General features: G+C 53.2%; 5 protein-coding genes across 5 annotated transcripts; 1 reads left to right on the plus strand and 4 right to left on the minus strand.

Annotated features, from left to right (window-relative positions):
- Nucleotides 1-823: 823 nt before the first annotated feature.
- On the minus strand, nucleotides 824-2,632 carry J4E85_002913 (uncharacterized protein; the record flags this gene model as incomplete). Its single annotated transcript, XM_051467186.1, has 2 exons — nucleotides 824-1,044; nucleotides 1,102-2,632. The coding sequence occupies 2 exons, from the start codon at nucleotides 2,630-2,632 to the stop codon at nucleotides 824-826; spliced, it is 1,752 nt and encodes a 583-aa protein (XP_051328345.1).
- A 792-nt stretch (nucleotides 2,633-3,424) lies between these two features.
- TEF1 (translation elongation factor EF-1 alpha) lies at nucleotides 3,425-5,251 on the minus strand (the record flags this gene model as incomplete). Its single annotated transcript, XM_051467187.1, has 5 exons — nucleotides 3,425-4,530; nucleotides 4,590-4,725; nucleotides 4,950-5,005; nucleotides 5,062-5,132; nucleotides 5,247-5,251. 5 exons carry the CDS (start codon nucleotides 5,249-5,251, stop codon nucleotides 3,425-3,427), a joined length of 1,374 nt encoding a protein of 457 aa, XP_051328346.1.
- Nucleotides 5,252-8,144: 2,893 nt separating this feature from the next.
- J4E85_002915 (uncharacterized protein) lies at nucleotides 8,145-9,530 on the minus strand (the record flags this gene model as incomplete). Its single annotated transcript, XM_051467188.1, has 2 exons — nucleotides 8,145-8,887; nucleotides 8,936-9,530. The coding sequence occupies 2 exons, from the start codon at nucleotides 9,528-9,530 to the stop codon at nucleotides 8,145-8,147; spliced, it is 1,338 nt and encodes a 445-aa protein (XP_051328347.1).
- Nucleotides 9,531-10,691: 1,161 nt separating this feature from the next.
- Nucleotides 10,692-11,453, plus strand: J4E85_002916 (uncharacterized protein; the record flags this gene model as incomplete). The annotated part of the gene is made up of 2 exons (XM_051467189.1): nucleotides 10,692-10,904; nucleotides 10,959-11,453. The coding sequence occupies 2 exons, from the start codon at nucleotides 10,692-10,694 to the stop codon at nucleotides 11,451-11,453; spliced, it is 708 nt and encodes a 235-aa protein (XP_051328348.1).
- Nucleotides 11,454-14,155: 2,702 nt separating this feature from the next.
- Nucleotides 14,156-16,116, minus strand: J4E85_002917 (uncharacterized protein; the record flags this gene model as incomplete). Its single annotated transcript, XM_051467190.1, has 4 exons — nucleotides 14,156-14,631; nucleotides 14,721-15,318; nucleotides 15,365-15,426; nucleotides 15,480-16,116. 4 exons carry the CDS (start codon nucleotides 16,114-16,116, stop codon nucleotides 14,156-14,158), a joined length of 1,773 nt encoding a protein of 590 aa, XP_051328349.1.
- Nucleotides 16,117-17,357: the final 1,241 nt, after the last annotated feature.

Here is a 17,357-nt window from a genome sequence, read left to right on the forward strand (position 1 = left end):
AAGTCTCGGCTCGGTAAGACTACGCGCAGCGAATGACGACGAGAGGGCCAGTCTTGGTCTACAGGCACACAAGTCAATGTGTACTGACCCGGTGTCGCGTTGGGGGCGGCGGCGGTATCGCTTCTGGGGTACGGGTGCAAGATGCGCGGGCGGGCGGTGGTGCAAAGGCTTTGGCGGGGAATGCAGGGCTGATGGGGGCTTGGGTCGGATATCACCTGCGACGGAAGCGGCTGTTCAGTAAGAAATGCGACGCGTGGAGCGGACTAGAGTCAAGGATGATCAGTGGGCGTGTACAGTGAATGGCATGTAGTTACGTCGCCCGCACTATGGATGCGACTTGAGACGGCAACGGCGTTATTTGCATTGCGCCTACGCTGGCCCCGCGAAGTGCACAGACGATGCACCCGCCCTCGACGCTACCAGAGATCTGATCTACCATAGACCGGGGCGGGACACCATCATCATACTCCACGCCTGCCTCACTGCACGCTAGACGTCAAGGTTGCACAAGACTCCAAATCTGCTTTGCCCAGCTGAAACCTAGTGTCTACCATGCCTTGCCATGTACAATGCTTCTTGCTGCGCATCCCACATGTGCCACAAGCTTCCCCAGCCGGACCTGTCATCATCCGTCCGACAAGCCTCCGCTAGCCTTCCTTCTGACATGTGCTGCTCTGCCGCCTCTTCCATCGCTTTGCGCAAAGAGCAAACGTTCCGCCAATCTAGCCGACGTTCATGTCGTCATAGCATGCCCTGAACAACACTATATACACTACCGGCACCCAGCAACAATATGCACAGTGAAAGTGGAAAGCAACAGATGTCACTTGTTCAATGGAAGCCTCTGAATTCTCTGCTCATCATGCAGAAAGTCGTGCAGGTTGCGGCCACCGTGATTAGCTCCGCATGCCCCAGAGAACACCATTGGCCGAACACTGTCTCCGTGCATGCCGTGTGCTGTACCCATGCATTCACCCTCGATATCCGGGGACTTCAGGTCATCAATGTTGTCGAAGAGTGTCTTTGTGCTGGTTCCAGAAGTTCCTGCAGCCTAATCTAGAGTCAGCAATCGTCTTCGTCACGGCCACTTTATAGACATACCTCGATGCATGTTGACCTGGTCAATCCACCACTCGCCAAAGCTATCATCCGTAGCCATATCCGCTGCAGTCACTCTCTCCTCTCGTTTCAACCCACACAGCATGCAGGGCTGCCGTGCGGGAATACCACCCTCTGACTGCTTGAGTGTCTTCACCGGCATCGTCTCTTGTAAATCTGGTCCACGGTCTAGAGTACCCGCCTTTATCTGGTTTGCGCCAGACACGACATGCCGTAGTCGCCCAACCTGCTCTTTCCAGCTTCTGACCACATCGGAGACCTCTCGCTCTTCTTTCATATTCTCGCCCTTGTCGATGCCCGTCAACTTCATCCCCGAAGTTGCTCGAGATGACGCTGGGCCAATTCGCATGCCTTGTGATAAATGCTGGTCTCGCTTCCAGCGCAATTTCCTCCCTGCTATGATGTGCGCCGCGACGTTTCCGAGGATAAGATAGCCCTGGAGGTAGGCAATCGTCGCGGGCTCCGCTAGTAGCTTGTTTCGCATGGGCAAAGGTTGGGCTGCCATGGGCTTGAACAACTTCTCCTGTGCTTCGGCGAAGAGAGAAGGGAAAAGTGATAGCAACACGCCGGGTGGTGGCACGTTCGTAGGAGGTAGTTCGCCTGCCTGTGGATCTGTTGTTGTAGGGGAAAGTATCGGAGCTGGTGTGACATTCATTTTGGCATTGCTAGTCGACTTCACGGCTTCGGGTTTGCTCGGTGCTTTACTAGGAATGGACGCCTCCCAGTCATCGAATTCATCCCATCCGTCATCTTCTTGAGCCACTGCGGGTGTTGGTGCAGGTTGTTTTGGTTTGGCCACAGCACCAAAGCCTGTGCCGGGTTTCTTGTTCGTCGTTGCGTGAAGCTTTGAACCCCGCCCTGCGTTAGCAGCATCTCTACTACTCGTGCTGGGTGGTTGAGCCTGTGCTATGCTCATGTCGCCTAGTAGGTCAACAATCGCGGAAGACGATGCCACGGGTGCCGTGGACTGCGTCTTACTCTCCTGTTCGCCTTCAAAATCGCCAAAGTCGTCATCGTCATCAATATCATCCTCCGCGTCGAACAAAACGCTTGGGTCGGCTGATTTCTTGGCCTTCACGATTGGCGCTCGATTCCATGTCTGCTCTAGCGGCTGCGAAGATGATTGCGATGCAAATGCAAAGGGATCGTGGGTAGTTGAGGTGATGTTCCATGCATTTGATTGCGGTTGGACGGCCGGAGGCGATGCAAATGCGAACGGATCTTGTTTGGCGGCAGGAACGGGTTCGAGAGACGAGCCGCCCTCAAAATCGCCCCAGTCGTCATTGTCTTCGATAGCAGATGAATTTTCGTAATTCGACCCAAGATTCTGAGTGTTGCTCGTTGACGGAGGTTGCTGCGACGGTGTTGCTAAACCCGGGGTGTTACCCAGGCCGTTGAAGAAGTTGAAGTCTGATGCAGCAGGTGCACTTCTTATGGCGTTGGGTGCAGGCTGCGATTGCTGTTGAGTAGGAGGGGGGTCTGCTCCGAACTCCGCAAAAAGATCTGCCGACATTGTTCCTCTAGAGAGATTGTAATGTGAGAGCGTAGAACGATGGCGACTTGCATGCGGTTAGTAACCTTGGAAGTGATGGCCAGCGCTAAATCCAAAACAGTGGGTCGTTCCTTGAAGCCATCAACCAGCCACGGTGTTGGCTCAAGCACCAGCGTGGCCATGTCATCTCACAAGGACACAATCCTGAACAGGCTTGCAGCCTACATTGATATGAAAACATGCAAAGTAGATGATCCGACGTCAACGTAGGCTCCAGGGTGCTCGGCGTTTTCTCTGAATCAGGTGGTCTTAACGGTGAACCCCAACTCCTTCTGAGCTCAGGTCCGCGATGAGACCTGCCCAGGTCTTTGGAGCCCTAGAGATGGCTATCATGCGTGCCGTATACATGCTATTATTTCCCAACAACTAGACAGCCTCCAAGTCGATGTAGCCGTCTAGCTGAACAATAATTCTGTAGAATCGACACGAATTGTACCCACGCCAGGTAGGAATCTCAACAAAGATGGATGACACGGGTGAACCAGGTCATGCGAGGGAAGAAGAACAGCCAAGAGTGGAAAGTCAAGACACCAGCAAGTCACTCACGAAGGCAGAAGAAGTGTTATTGTTCATATCCCACCCATGTTTTCATTCAGATCATTATGGAAACTATGGAAGGACGACGCCAGGACCCCAGACCGTTATGCATGACACGTTTCAAAAGTCATCACAGCTTTTCCGAAGCAACCACATCCCCAGAACCAGGTATCTAGAGACGAAAGAAGAGAAACAAGCAACCCAAGAAGAGAGCGCTTATTTCTTGGAAGCCTTCTGGGCGGCCTTGGTGACCTTGCCAGCCTTGTCGGCCTTGGCGACGGACTTGATGACACCGACGGCAACGGTCTGACGCATGTCACGGACAGCGAAACGACCGAGGGGAGGGTAGTCAGTGAAAGCCTCAACGCACATGGGCTTGGAGGGAACCATCTTGACGATAGCGGCGTCACCGGACTTGATGAACTTGGGAGAGTTCTCAACAGACTTTCCGGTACGGCGGTCAATCTTCTCGAGGAGCTCAGAGAACTTGCAAGCAATGTGGGCGGTGTGGCAGTCGAGGACTGGTGCGTAACCGGCACCGACCTGACCAGGGTGGTTGAGGACGATGACCTGGGCGTTGAAGGACTCGGCACCCTTGGGGGGGTCGTTCTTGGAGTCACCGGCAACGTTGCCACGACGGATCTCCTTGACGGAGACGTTCTTGACGTTGAAGCCGACGTTGTCACCGGGGACACCCTCGACAAGCTGCTCGTGGTGCATCTCGACGGACTTGACCTCAGTGGTGACACCAGCGGGGGCGAAGGTGACGACCATACCGGCCTTGATGATACCGGTCTCGACACGACCGACGGGCACCGTGCCAATACCTCCAATCTTGTAGACATCCTGGAGGGGAAGACGGAGGGGCTTGTCGGTGGGACGGCTGGGAGGGTCGATGGCGTCAATGGCCTCGAGGAGGGTCTTACCAGTGGCCTTGGCCTTGGTCTCCTTCTCCCAACCCTTGTACCAGGGGCAGTTGGAGGAAGCCTCAATCATGTTGTCACCGTTGAAGCCGGAGATGGGGACGAAGGGAACGTGCTTGGGGTTGTAGCCGACCTTCTTGATGAAGTTGGAGGTCTCCTTGATGATCTCCTGGTAACGCTCCTCGGACCACTTGGTGGTGTCCATCTTGTTGATGGCGACGATGAGCTGCTTGACACCGAGAGTGTAGGCGAGAAGGGCGTGCTCACGAGTCTGGCCATCCTTGGAGATACCAGCCTCGAACTCACCAGTACCGGCGGCAATGATGAGAATAGCGCAGTCGGCCTGGGAAGTACCAGTGATCATGTTCTTGATGAAATCACGGTGACCGGGGGCGTCAACTAGTTAAATTGTCAGCAATTGATCGTCGTCACGAGGAGAGTCCGCTGGGAGTACTGACTAACGGTGACATAGTACTTGGGAGTTTCGAACTTCCACAGAGCAATGTCAATGGTGATACCACGCTCACGCTCGGCCTTCAACTTGTCGAGGACCCATGCGTACTTGAAGGAACCCTTGCCGAGTTCGGCGGCTTCCTGTGAGGCTTGTTAGCAAACTGAAGCCGAATTGGGGAAATTGGATGTGCGTCATGGTGTTGGGGTTCGCGAAAGCCGCATGCGGACTAGCGCTAGCGCGTAAAAGTTCGCACAACCCCACCACCCAAAAATGCCCCTCATCGCGATAAGCCGGAAATGGCAGAGCGCTCAAAGGTGCACTGGACGGTCGCGGATGCCCATGTGAAAGGAGAGTGATGCCGTACCTTCTCGAACTTCTCGATAGTACGCTTGTCGATACCACCGCACTTGTAGATCAAGTCTGTATCCAATTGTAAGTTGTGTGACCCCGCAGGCGTTCGGAGAGGGAGGGCTTACGGCCGGTGGTGGTGGACTTTCCGGAGTCGACGTGGCCGATAACGACCACGTTAATGTGCATCTTCTCCTTACTACAACCATTGTTAGTAAGCTGTACTGAGGGTGGAGGTGGCGGCCTAGGCTGCTGGAGTGGGCGATGTCGAGACTCCAGAGACTTGAGGCAGAAGGCGGGGGAGATAACTTACCCCATGTTGGCGGTGTTGTGTAGTTTGCTTTGGTGGTGGTGAGGGGAAGTTGTTTGATACTCAGATTTACAGCGCGCGGTGTAAGGTATGAGTTGGACGAAGAAGAAAAAGTGAGCGATGGAGGGGCTGGGTGTTGCTAATATACTTGGAGGGCTGAGTGGGTCCGTGCTAGTTTTAGGCGCTAGCCCCCCGTTGGGCTACGAAAACTCCTTCACTTGCAACGAATTCGACTGTGAAAGAGGCAAAACGGGTCCTGTTCATTGGCCCACATGCCATGGAGCCCTTCCAACCGCCCTGACCGCCTACTGTGAGCTCGCCACAGCCGCAGTTGCCTCACGCGAGTCTTTTGGTGCATCGTCATTGCTGTCCATCAGCCCTTTTCGTACCAGTTGACCCGCGTCACCTACACGCTACAGCTTTTGCTTTTGCACAAGGCTCGATTGGTACCTTCATTCTCGATTCACTTTACCTGGAAAATAATCCAGCATGCAGCCTTTGCGCTGAAACCACCTCGGTGTCACTTTTGCCGCACTGCAAAACTTTTGGCGGGGTACTGAGATTGCCATCATACTGTGTACCCAGCCCCACTACAAGCGGAGTCTATTGTGGCCTTGTCGATGGTACCGCCCAGATCATGCACACCACCGTGTTCAATTTCCTTTCTCCGCTGCTAGCCACTCCCTCTATTGCTTTTACCGCTACCTTGGGCATTGATGCTTATGGAGCCAGAACAATGGGTCTGGTTTGACTCACACGCGCTATCGCAGACGCCCAGTATCAGAGAACCCAACTATCGTGGAACCGTCCTTTGAGCTGTTCAACGCCGCCCCTTGCCGGACGTACCGCAGTTGGAAATTCCACTGCCCCTTACATCACTCAGTGGTGTTGCTCAAAGGAACCCCGCTACAAGGGGATCTATCGGCATCCCGACACGGTACGAGCGTTTCAGTCTGATTCCGAGGAATGTTAGACCCCCAAAGCTTCACCGATAATCCTGCTGGCCACCAAAAACATGACATTCAGCTTGTTTGCACGGGCCGCCTTATCCAAGGAGGGAGCAAATCTGAACAGCCTGGAGCCTACGTTGATGTTGGGCCACCTACTTTGCAAAGTTTTATCTTGATGTAGGCTGCAGCTCTGTTCAGATTTCTCCTACTATGAAGCGAGGCCATGTGTATCAGAAGGAGCTGGGAATACGAAGTAGCATCTAACCCTCGCCGTATTCGATACATCCGCCAGTTTGGACGGCTCTCTTCACACCATTAGCAGGATTTGTATGGTATGATACACAAATGATGATGGCTAATGTTCGGATTTCAAAGCCTTCAAGCAGCTGTTGCTGCGTCGTTCTCTAGGCTCACTCTTCCACATTGACGACACCGAACCACGACTTCCCACCACGCATCCGAAACGAAACGTGCCGACCCTACAACACCCCTCCTGCGATCGCGCGCACCCATACAATACAACGAGATGAGAGAGAAGCACTCCTTGGTCTGGACGGAGAGGACACTTCATACAAGGAAAGGCGAATAGGCCTGAGGCCTACATCAGGACAACAATACGCAAATGAGCGGATGTAGCGTCATTGTAGGCTTCCGGGTCTTGAAGTCTTCGCTCAATTGAAGTGAGGGGACCTTGCCGGAAATGCTATCATCCTCCACGCATAGTAGGTTGGGGAAGCGCTGTGCATATGCGTCATGCTCATTCGCTGCTTCCACTGGTCATACTCCACGAGTATCAGGGTGGGAAGACAATGGGGCAAGGTAATGTTCGCACACTCTTTGGAAGTATCCAGCAATGCCTACAAGCCCAAGGCTTGAATGCTGCGCAACACACTAGACGCATTCCATGTAGGGACCTGTTCCGCGATTGTTAGCCCGTACCAAGTCTCCGCAGCTCATAGGCCAATGTATAACTCATGCTTCTACATCCCATTCTCTTCACACCAAAACTACAAGACTTTCTCTCTTTACACATGTGGTTATTCTGTTATCTTCTGAGCTTTAGAACTGTATAGTCATGGAACCACTACCCGATGAGCTTATAGTACAGAACTCAAGCACTTCCTTCATCTATACGCTACCCCCGTCATCCATCTCCGCGACTATGAGTGGCATGATACGGAAAGGATGTCTGCTGTCTTGTGCGATATATTGCGCCTCTTTCTCCCGAAAGGCATTCCCATAAAGAGCTACCACACCCTCATCAACAGGCATAACCAGTCAACAGATTAGCAGCAATAACTTCAGAGTCTGTAGAGGTCACAGTAAAGACTCACAACTCCGCTGTCTCGATGCCAGCGTAATAGTAACTCTTGAATCATCTCCAACCGCGTCAACTACTATACCACGTTCAGAAACGCAGGAATTAAGGTTTATAGGACCAATCGTGCCGTTTACGATAGCCATCTGTTCTTTTATCATTCATGCGTTGGACAAATAGTATCAAACAGCGGTAGCGTTTGCGAAGCGGTCATTGCGAGAGTCTTCGAAAGAACAATCATTGGCTAGACATACATTGGACGGACTTGGACAAGCGATCCATTCGTCAAAAGACTTAAATAATCCAGTCGAAGATTTATCAAGGCGGCTAGTAGTGAGGCTGGACTGAACGTTGAGAGAGTTCGATTACATTCTAACTACTTCGATTTGGCTTTCTAACACACGCTCATCGTGAATAGCAGATAGCTGCCGCGTTTTGTTGTGTTGCAGGCTACTAATCAATTTTCATTGAAGCGTATGGCCTCGTGAGATATGTGGTCGACTTCATATCATGATGTTGTTGGATGTTGTGAGAATATCGCAGTCGTCGCATCCTAAGTAGATTGGGTACATCGTTCAGGTCCCAATAGCTATCTAATCACTCCGGCTACTTTGAACCCTCCGGCATCTACGACTAGTCTACCCACACGTCGTTCAAAAGCCACTGCTGTCCAGCCCATTGCTCTTTCACGACCGGCCAGATCAAATCTGGGGGAAGAACAAACCCGCCGCCCGCCTGGTCTTGAGGACTCAGCTCCATCGTCCACGAGTGATTTGCGCCATGCACAGCATAGTGGTGGTCTCTCGAGTTACCGGTTGAGAAGTAAAGGATCTGACATCCAGGACCAAACTCGTACGTGCTGTTCTTTGTGCTAGCAGCCATAATGGCGTTCGCCGTACCACCAGCAACCTCAAGCATGCGAGGAAGAGTCTCAGGCAGCGGGTCGCACGAGAAGCCATAAGGAGTGAGAATGAGCTGACCGTACGAGTGAAAGTCGATGAACGACCGAATACCAGCGCCTGTCTGCGATAGTTGAGCTGAGAGACTGTCCATGGCTTGGTTCTCGGGCGTGTCACCCGGTGCTTCTCCCCGGTACGTTTGACCGCAAGGATCAGGTGTTGAGCCACCCTCTGGAGGCTCAGCGTCCCATTCGTACTTCCAGTTGCGGTTGCCGTCAGTACCAAGGCAGGTAGTGTTGATATTTGGGCGTGGCTGGCGGTTCTTGCGCCAGAGACGGTCGTTGGTTTGCGTGTACAGGAAGCCATCGGGGTTGTGAAAGGGAACCAGGTAGAAGTCGTAGTAGTCGAGGAAGGTGGTCACATTGGCATCGCCCTTCTTGTAACCGTCAATCAGCTGGTAGGCCAGGTACTCAATCACTATGAAAGTCAGCTGTGTTTCACATGAGTCGCGATGCACCTTCTTACCCATGGTCGATATCCACTCTCGAGCATGGACTGTCGCATGCCAAAGGATGACTGGCTTCTCTTCTTGCTTTCCGTACCCTTTCTTCTCGTCCCCGTGAAGATGGAATGCCCAGATGGTCCGGTTCTCGTAGCTCTTTCCGATTGAAAACTTTTCCGAGTTCTTGGGGAATGCCTTGACTAGGTCGTCCCAGTATTGGAGGTGGTCGGCATACAGATGATAGGTGTCAAACCAAGAGAGATCAGGCAACTCTCCACGCTTGTGTAGGCCCCTCTTGTATACGGCGTCCTTATCAGTCGCGCGTATGTAGTGGCCCAAGTCAGAATTGACAAGGCGAGCCTTCAGACCCAGAGCGTTGAATGAGTCGACCTCTTCGGGTGGAATTGCGATGGACAGGGTGTCGCGAATGGGATGAGTGTGGTATTGGGAGAAGCGCTTTCCGAGATCACGAGCCTCGTCAGCAGAAGACGGGGTGACGGAATAGACGTGGTAGCCATCGTAGCTGGCTTTAGCAGTGCGCGTCACAAAGCTGTCGCGAGGCTGGAAGGGAGTCGCTGCAGCCAATTGAGCGGCCAGCAACACTGTCGTCCACTTCATGATGTACAAGATTCGAGTACAGGGCTGACAAGAAGCCTCCGCGGTCAGTCCGAAGACATTATATACACATCCATGGATGCTGTCAGAACCTTATCGTGCGATGAAGGCCAAGCAAATGATGATGCAACGGTTCGAGTTCATCTCGCAGTTTCGCATAGAGATATCGCCATGACATCCGGCGCTTGGTTCATAACGAGTATGCGGAGTGTCGTTCAACGGCAGCCAAGAAGACGCCGAGACGTTGAGGTACCTTGGATATCACCAGCTTCCTGATCTGGTCTCGCCGCCAAGGAGTGCGACATGGTACATATCCGCCTTCCCCTCACTCCGGGTATACTGATGAAATTACGAATCATGCTCCGTGCGGTTCATGGGGTTGCGGGGCGCTGCTGTGGTACACAATTTGAAAGGACTGAGAGTAGACTCATGTTGTAAATTATTAAACTAGTCTTGCGCGGAAGCTGGAAAAAGTAGAAGGACCACTGAGCTTTATGACGTCGTACCTGCCTCTAGATTGATAAAGTTGGGTGTTTCGTCAAAATGCGCGTTGGGTACAAGCAGAGCTGGGCAAAAAGAGCTTCTACCCACCACGTCGCTTCATAGAAAGCAACAGGCAGGTAAAAAGGAAGCTGCGCATGAGAGACATAGAACAGCAAAAAAGAATGCTCTTGCGAGCTGCTGTGTGACCTAACCAGGGGTCGCTTTTCTTGGCGTTAGCGACGGTATTCGAACGTGGGCTCTGGGAGTTACTTACAACCTGGAATCTCTTGATATCGAACGAATCGTAGTCAAGCGCCTTGCCATTGGGCCATTAGGCCAGTTGTACTGTTGATGGAAAGCCTGCCAAATTTATGATACATAATCTGTGTTTGAAAACATGTGTGTGCGATGAGCGCTAGAGCGGGGCTACTCCCACATGCACAGCCAAACGTCACTAGCCCCACCATACCTCTCCTTCAATTCGACACACGTATCTTAGGCACCTACCATGACAGCATCCATCATGGCCGTCACACACCAAAGAGGCCGCTCGCTGGCGCAAGGTAACAGCGCTATAACCTGAAAGCCGCCCTTCAAGCAGGAGCTACTTCTGCAATCCCCATGTGTGGCTTCCTTTCATCCAAGACATACACTCCTCAGCCTGAACCACCAAGACCGACAATGTCTACAAGCAAGACTGAGATATACACCGCGCACTACGACAGCAACCAGTTTGTAGTCGGAGGCGGCGTCGCGATCTTCCACCTCGCGACGAGTCGTGTGGTGATATGCAGTTGCGTCCACCGAGGACGAAAGTTCTACTTCCTTCCCAAGGGCAGACGCGACGCCGGCGAGGAGAGCGGCACGGGCGCAGAAAGAGAAGGATATGAAGAGGTACGCGAGATGAACAGATACTTGCAGCAGGATACCTACTAATCGCACGACCAGTCGGGCTACCGCAATCGTCTTCTCCCTCTACCCACCGTACATCGGCAACCGCAAGCCCACCCACGCATCCACGCATCTCCACAGACCGCCGAGCCAGTCTCTATGCAACTCATGCCTCTCGGCACGCGACAATACATAATCTACTGGTACATCGCCGAGACGCTTCCTCCAAACCTCGAGACCCTGCTTGAGACGGAAGCGGGCGCGGTGTACAAACCACCGCCGGCGTACCCTCAAAATCTTTCTTTACGCGAGAGGATAAAACTAGAACCCGAGGGATACGAGCCAAGACATCATGAGAACACGGGGGTAGATGAACTTGAAGTCACGTATGAGAGTCATCTCGTGAGCGTGAAGGAGGCAATGGAAACGCTGGGGAAGGAAGGCAGTATGGGTCGCGTTATGGCGGAAGTGGTGAGGAAAGGTTGGGAGGGAATACAAAGGAGGTTTGAGATGGAGGACGCTGCAACGCATGAGAGCCCAGAGGCAGTCTGATGCGCACGAAAAGACGCGACGAAGCAATGATTCAAGGAAGTTCCCTTTGGGTCAGTAATTGCTACAGCGATAGTGTCACTCGTATCCACGGTCTTCGTCCGCAGTCGACTAGAGCTTATCAAGTGAAATGCGCAACACTACGAATGACGCGATTGAAAGCTACTTCATAATTATAAAATCACTCCCTATCACATCAACCCCATCCAACAGCCACACCCACCACGTGTCTTCGCTACCGCAACACAAACCTCGCTTCAGCAGAGCAATCTACCTCACCCCACAACGTCATGCGCGTGTTATCAGCATTAAATGAAGCAACCCCGCCCCGCGCACGCGATAACCGTTTTCTCAAAGCGTGGTAGCGACGGAGCATTTTCTTGAGCCAGGTAGCAAGAAAACCTGCTCGCGCCGGCTCTTCTTATATTGCATTCCCCCATCCGTGCGCGAGCACGGCGTATATTCGCATGCGGCGGGGACGCACAGATGGCGACGGGGTGTTTTCTTCATTTGCCGTGTGTCGCACATGGAGGATGTTCATGATTTTTGGTGTCTAAGGACGATAATGGACGATTTGCGTGATGTGCGGTGTGTAAGTACGCAGAAGCTCTGGGCCTTGGACAGCATTCGTTGCGGGTTGACTGGTTAAGCGACCAAGGCCCCTGCTCTGTTCTTTCATCCTCGTGGGCAATCCTTCAATATTAGCCAAGCGTCATACGAACGTCCATGATCATGGGCATCTGACAAAGACGTGATAAATTTTCCGAGGCGCAGCACTAGGGTTGTGGTTGGATGCAACCTCTATCTGCGCATGTGAAAGCTCGGGAGGTGCACGGATGGGGAATGCGGACGTTGGAGATGCAGGACGGCTCGTGTTGAAGGTCAGGTCTGGATCCTGAAGGAACTGTGTGAGTTCGATGGGGGTCTAGAGGCGGGGTCTGATGAAGAGCCGGTTGCTGAGGAGGTGTAGTGATAGAAGGTGTGTTATGATATTTTTCCAAGACGGGTAAGTCGGTTCTTCCAATCATACTTTTACCATCCTCGTCATGTATAAGAGATACGACTTTCGATTCTAGTACGGTGTGACGAAGTCCGGACGCATATAGGAATCGTTTGCGGTCGTTGGAAGTCTAGGGGTGGAGAAGCCACTGTTCAAGATCTGGATTGTTTGAAGACTGTGATTACGGGTGGAATGTGGTGAATCTACCTGCAATGCCCATGAGATCGATGCGAGGTGACAACATGAGGCGGGAGTACTTGCGCAAAGATCTACAGGGTCCATGAGTTGCTCCGAATCCTTCTCAGGAAGATTCAAAGGTACGTAACTGCCCGATACCGTGGTGATGTGAGTTGGTAGTAGGTTTTGGTGAAGTACCCGGTCACAGGTGGCTGCAGCGGTACCAACTCAAGATCGGGATCTATCACCCTTGCCAGATGCAAGCTGGACTTGATCGGATACCTCTCTGGCATCATGAACTACGTATTCCTACGATAATGGCGTTTGTTGAGATCCAGTCAACGGAGTTGACATTGCCTATACGTAAGCAGTGCAGACCAACATACGTACTCCGTCAGCACGATGTACATCTACAAGCATCGCAACGCGGAAGTCTTGTCCAGACTTGAAGGACGATCGACATATCCGTTCGCTCAGCTGCAGGCCTTCCGTTCTTTTCATGCACCGAATTCAGCCGCGATCTGGTGTTCGCGCACCTTCGGATCTCCTCACATCGTCCGAATGGCAGTAGAGCTACAGCGACTGGAGGAGCGCTGTGCAGTGCAGCATGAAGGCGCGCCAGCATCGATGCCTATGATGAATTACAGCGACTTGTTGAGTGTGGATGAGGCGTTTTGAAACAACCGGGCCGTTGTATCTCCCAGCGCTCCCGTACACGGGAAGGCGCACTAGAAACGCATAGCGCGCGGGTCGCAAACGCCGAAGGCTTACGGTCGCTGAGGTATCATAAGAAGATATCGAATAAGAGTACGCGGAATTGATCCTATACGAGGGTTTCAGATAAGCGTTCGTGATGGAGGAGTTTGTTCGCTCGGCGGACGCGCGTCGTAGTCGTTGGGCTGCGGCGGGAGCAGGCTACTCACAGCCAGCCGTCGAGCGAAGGCGGAAGGGAGATGTTGCTGATGCAGTATCGTCCCGTCGATATACGCATGTTGTGTGTCAGGGTGTGCGACAGGTGTCCGGATCGCAGCAGGGGCATGAGATTCACTTTCCAACGAGAACGCTAATGCAACTCACTACCAGGACCAGGGTATGTCATGTCAGGAAAGAACGATGGAAAATCGAAACGTTGTTAACTTGTCATCATTTCTGAGGTGATAGAGATATGTACACCATCAGTTAAGTAGACGCCTTGAACACCAAACAAGCATCGCCGTGCTCGTAAAAGAACCGTTGTGGTGACGTGATAACATTGATAGTTAGCCCGAAGGCGCGCCCGACCACACGAATATTTTGTCTTCGTGCCTGCTCCACAGGATAAGATACAAGGAGTGTAAAAGGAGACCAAATCAAGCGATGATGCGGTAAAGAAAAGAAATGTAATGTATACAGCGAAGTAGTAGATGCAAGCATGTCCTCATTAGATCCAACATTGGTCCTTCCAAACATGATTGATTGCAAGGCTAGTGATCAATGGACGAAGGGTATACCCATGTGACGAGACCAGAGATGAATAGGGAGGATACGTTTACCACGAGAAAGACTCCTCGCGGAAGTCGACGTTCCACTGGGACTCGCGATTGCGGACGGAGCGACGGAGCTCATCCGCCAATCCACCAGTACCGCATGTGCTGACACAGGCAGCACCAATACCCTCTTGCATCTCCTGGTCGACCAAGGCTTGCACGTTGGGGCGACCAGGGAACATCTGGACACTGGAAGAGGGCGAGTGGATCTCCTTGGTGCTGCGAGGGCGAGTGACGAAGAGCAGAATCTTCAGGATCTCGCGGCGGCGTGGCATGGACAAAATTTGTGTCATCCATGTACGGATCCATTCCAAGTGCTCGGGCGATTGGATGATCCAGACGAGTGTAAGTCGGCGGGTGGCGACAGTTCCATTGGCGTAACCAGCAACGATATCACGAACGTGGGGGACTTGGTGAGTGATACCGATACCAGCAGCCCACAGCATGACAGTTCCATAAGAGCTTAGGTCTTCACCGCCTGTCATATGATGTTAGCATGGGTTGTGTAGATTGGATTAATATAAGCGATAGTGAAAAGTCCGGGGAAAAACAAGCTTCGGTACTTACCATATGGGCCCTCGACATATGCGGAAGTGGAGAATCTGCCAGAAGCAGAAAGGTCGGCTTTCTTGAACAGCTTGTCGGTAAAACCAGTTCGTCGGCGAATGATGAAGGACATGCTAGTCTTGTGGTGCTCGAGGATGTCTTGGCGGTTCATGGGAAGACCCTTCTCATCGGCGACGGACGAGGCAATGGTGAGATCTTCCTCTTCCTCACTCCAAGCGACAGAGAAGGGATGGTTGGTCCAGAGTCCGACGGAAGGAATGTACAAGTAGGCGTGCTGGCCGGGGCGGAACCTCCATGGGCGAGCCATGCGGACGGTCACACGAAGGGCGTCTCCGGGGAGAACCTCTACATCGCAACCGGTACCACCGTTTCCAACATTGCGCGTGACGAGGCGGACGAATCTCCAGGTTCGCTCCATGACCCAGAGCGCAAGTACGCCGTAGAGCATGAACTGCTGCGGGCGCTCCTTGAGGTGGACCCATACGGCGCCGAGCGCGATGGCAGCACCGACAATGTGGCCGTGCAGGAAAACCTCGTAGAAGGAGTGACGCACTGGAGATGGAGACTGGATCAGGAGGAAGACGAATGCGACAGTTCCCTGTGGATGTTAGACGTTGTTGGTACTGGTTTGTTACACAACTTACGATGAAACCTGTCATGATGAACTCGCTTCCAGTGATGGAGGCTTGTACGGCACCCCAGCCCTCTGCATAATTGTTAGCATTGCGTTGATCAGATGCCTCATCTGAGCGAACTTACTGGTGTGGACCTTGTTGGCGATCCAGCATACAGTGTGGGCAATGGCCTCAAGGATTACGATCCGTCCGAACCAACGGTGGATGAGGTTCATGGTGTCGAATGAGATGCCGGTGAGCTTGATGATGGGGTTGTTGCGACCAGCAAGTAGGAACAAGGGGATCATGTTGATGACAGCCATGATACCGGAGCGGCTGAGAAGTTCACCGGCTCCGGCTGAGAAGCTGCTGTAGTCGATCTTCCATACACAGAAGCCTACGTTGACGGCAAAGTAGCCAACTAGGAAGAAGCTTTGCAGACGGCTGGGCAGGGTTCCAACACCAATGGCGGAAGAGAGCTTGAATTCGCGGTGGTGACGGGTGCGGAACAGAGGCGCATCGAGGCAGTGCTTCTTGAAAGCTGCGTAGGTCCTGTTGGGGATGGCGAAGTATCGTTGGGTTTCGTTGTTCAAGCACGTGACGGTGCGGATGTAACGGACGAAGAAGAGGATGACTTGGTACATGAAGAAGACGACAACAATGATCCACCAGATGTATCCGAGGTAGTGCTGGACGTCGAGGTTCTCGAGACCAGCAGTGGGGTCTTCCTCTTCATGACCCGCACGCTTGGAGAAACCACCCATAGTTTGGAGGAGAGACATTGTCGTTGATGGAGCGGTAGGTGACGGGTGGGAGTCCTAGGGGAGGGGGACGCGGTCTAGAAGGTGTGCTTTAAGGATCCAGGACGGTAGGGTTGAGAGAGTGGACTCTGTCTTGGCCAGCAAACGACAGACGGGGGTAGGTGGGAAGAAGCACAACGGCACTTGTTCCGAATCGGTGATGCGTGAGTAGGCTAGAGATTCACTCGGATCGTGGCGATGATGTGGTCGTGCGTCGTGACCGGCTTCACTATAGTAGATTGGGCGGGCTGGGTACAGGCGCAGGAGGCCAGGGTGAACGGCAGGCGCAATGCAGGCTCAGTTGACGTCGCCGGCGGTATTGACAGAATCCAGATAATCCAGATTGGGCGAGTTAATCAACAGGGATAAAGCAAACAAGGCAGCTGATGGTATGTAGCCGTTATGCAGGCGGAATGGGCTGCGGTGATAGGGCCTCGAGGGAAAATCGCCAACCAGGGGATATATTGCAAAGAGCCGGCGGGGAGGCGACGACTAGCACGCGGAGCGACGAAGAGAAAGTAAGTGCCAAGGGGGACCGAGGCGATAAAAGAGTGACGTGTGGTGAGCGAGTGTGGAGGTAAAGGGAAGAAGAAGGCTACGCAAGAGCGGGCGTGTGGGTAGAAGGGGAGCAATGCGTGAGTTTGATTATCGCGGCCTCTGATGCAGGATTGGAGGGAGTGCCTGACGCCAGTAGCAGGGGGGGTGCCTGTCGCGCTCCGCCTGGCCGCCGCAGCGCAGCCTGCTATTCGGGGACCGGGCGATGAAACGGGGGGTCCCACGCCACACGCGAGGCCCTAGGCGACAGGGCGTTTCATCGCTCCGAACAAATCCACGCACCCACCGCGACTTTCACCACACCTTGCGTCATCGAGGCCTGGACGCTTCAAAACAACACATGGCGGTCCTCTTGGTTTGCTGAACGACAAGCGGCACGCCAAACAGGGATCCACCACCCGCTGCTCCTGCAACACTCCCTTGGCACACATTCACCCCACTGCGTGCGCCCCAGCCTGAAACGGCCCTTCATCATCTGTCCGCGACGACGAAGACCGTCTCCGCAACGCCTCGTCTTGGCCCACTTCGTCGCGCGGCACACCTCCCCGCTGGCTCGCCAATACTGTAGTTCTATCAAGTGCCCTGACTTATGCCATTCCAGTGGAGACTGCTGCCATGATCGGCCTCCGTCTCAGTACACACCAAGTACATGCCGACTAAACACACTG

This window comes from Alternaria conjuncta (assembly GCF_024043145.1).
Source record: "Alternaria conjuncta strain BMP 0040 chromosome Unknown scaffold_4, whole genome shotgun sequence".
Lineage (NCBI taxonomy): Eukaryota > Fungi > Ascomycota > Dothideomycetes > Pleosporales > Pleosporaceae > Alternaria > Alternaria conjuncta.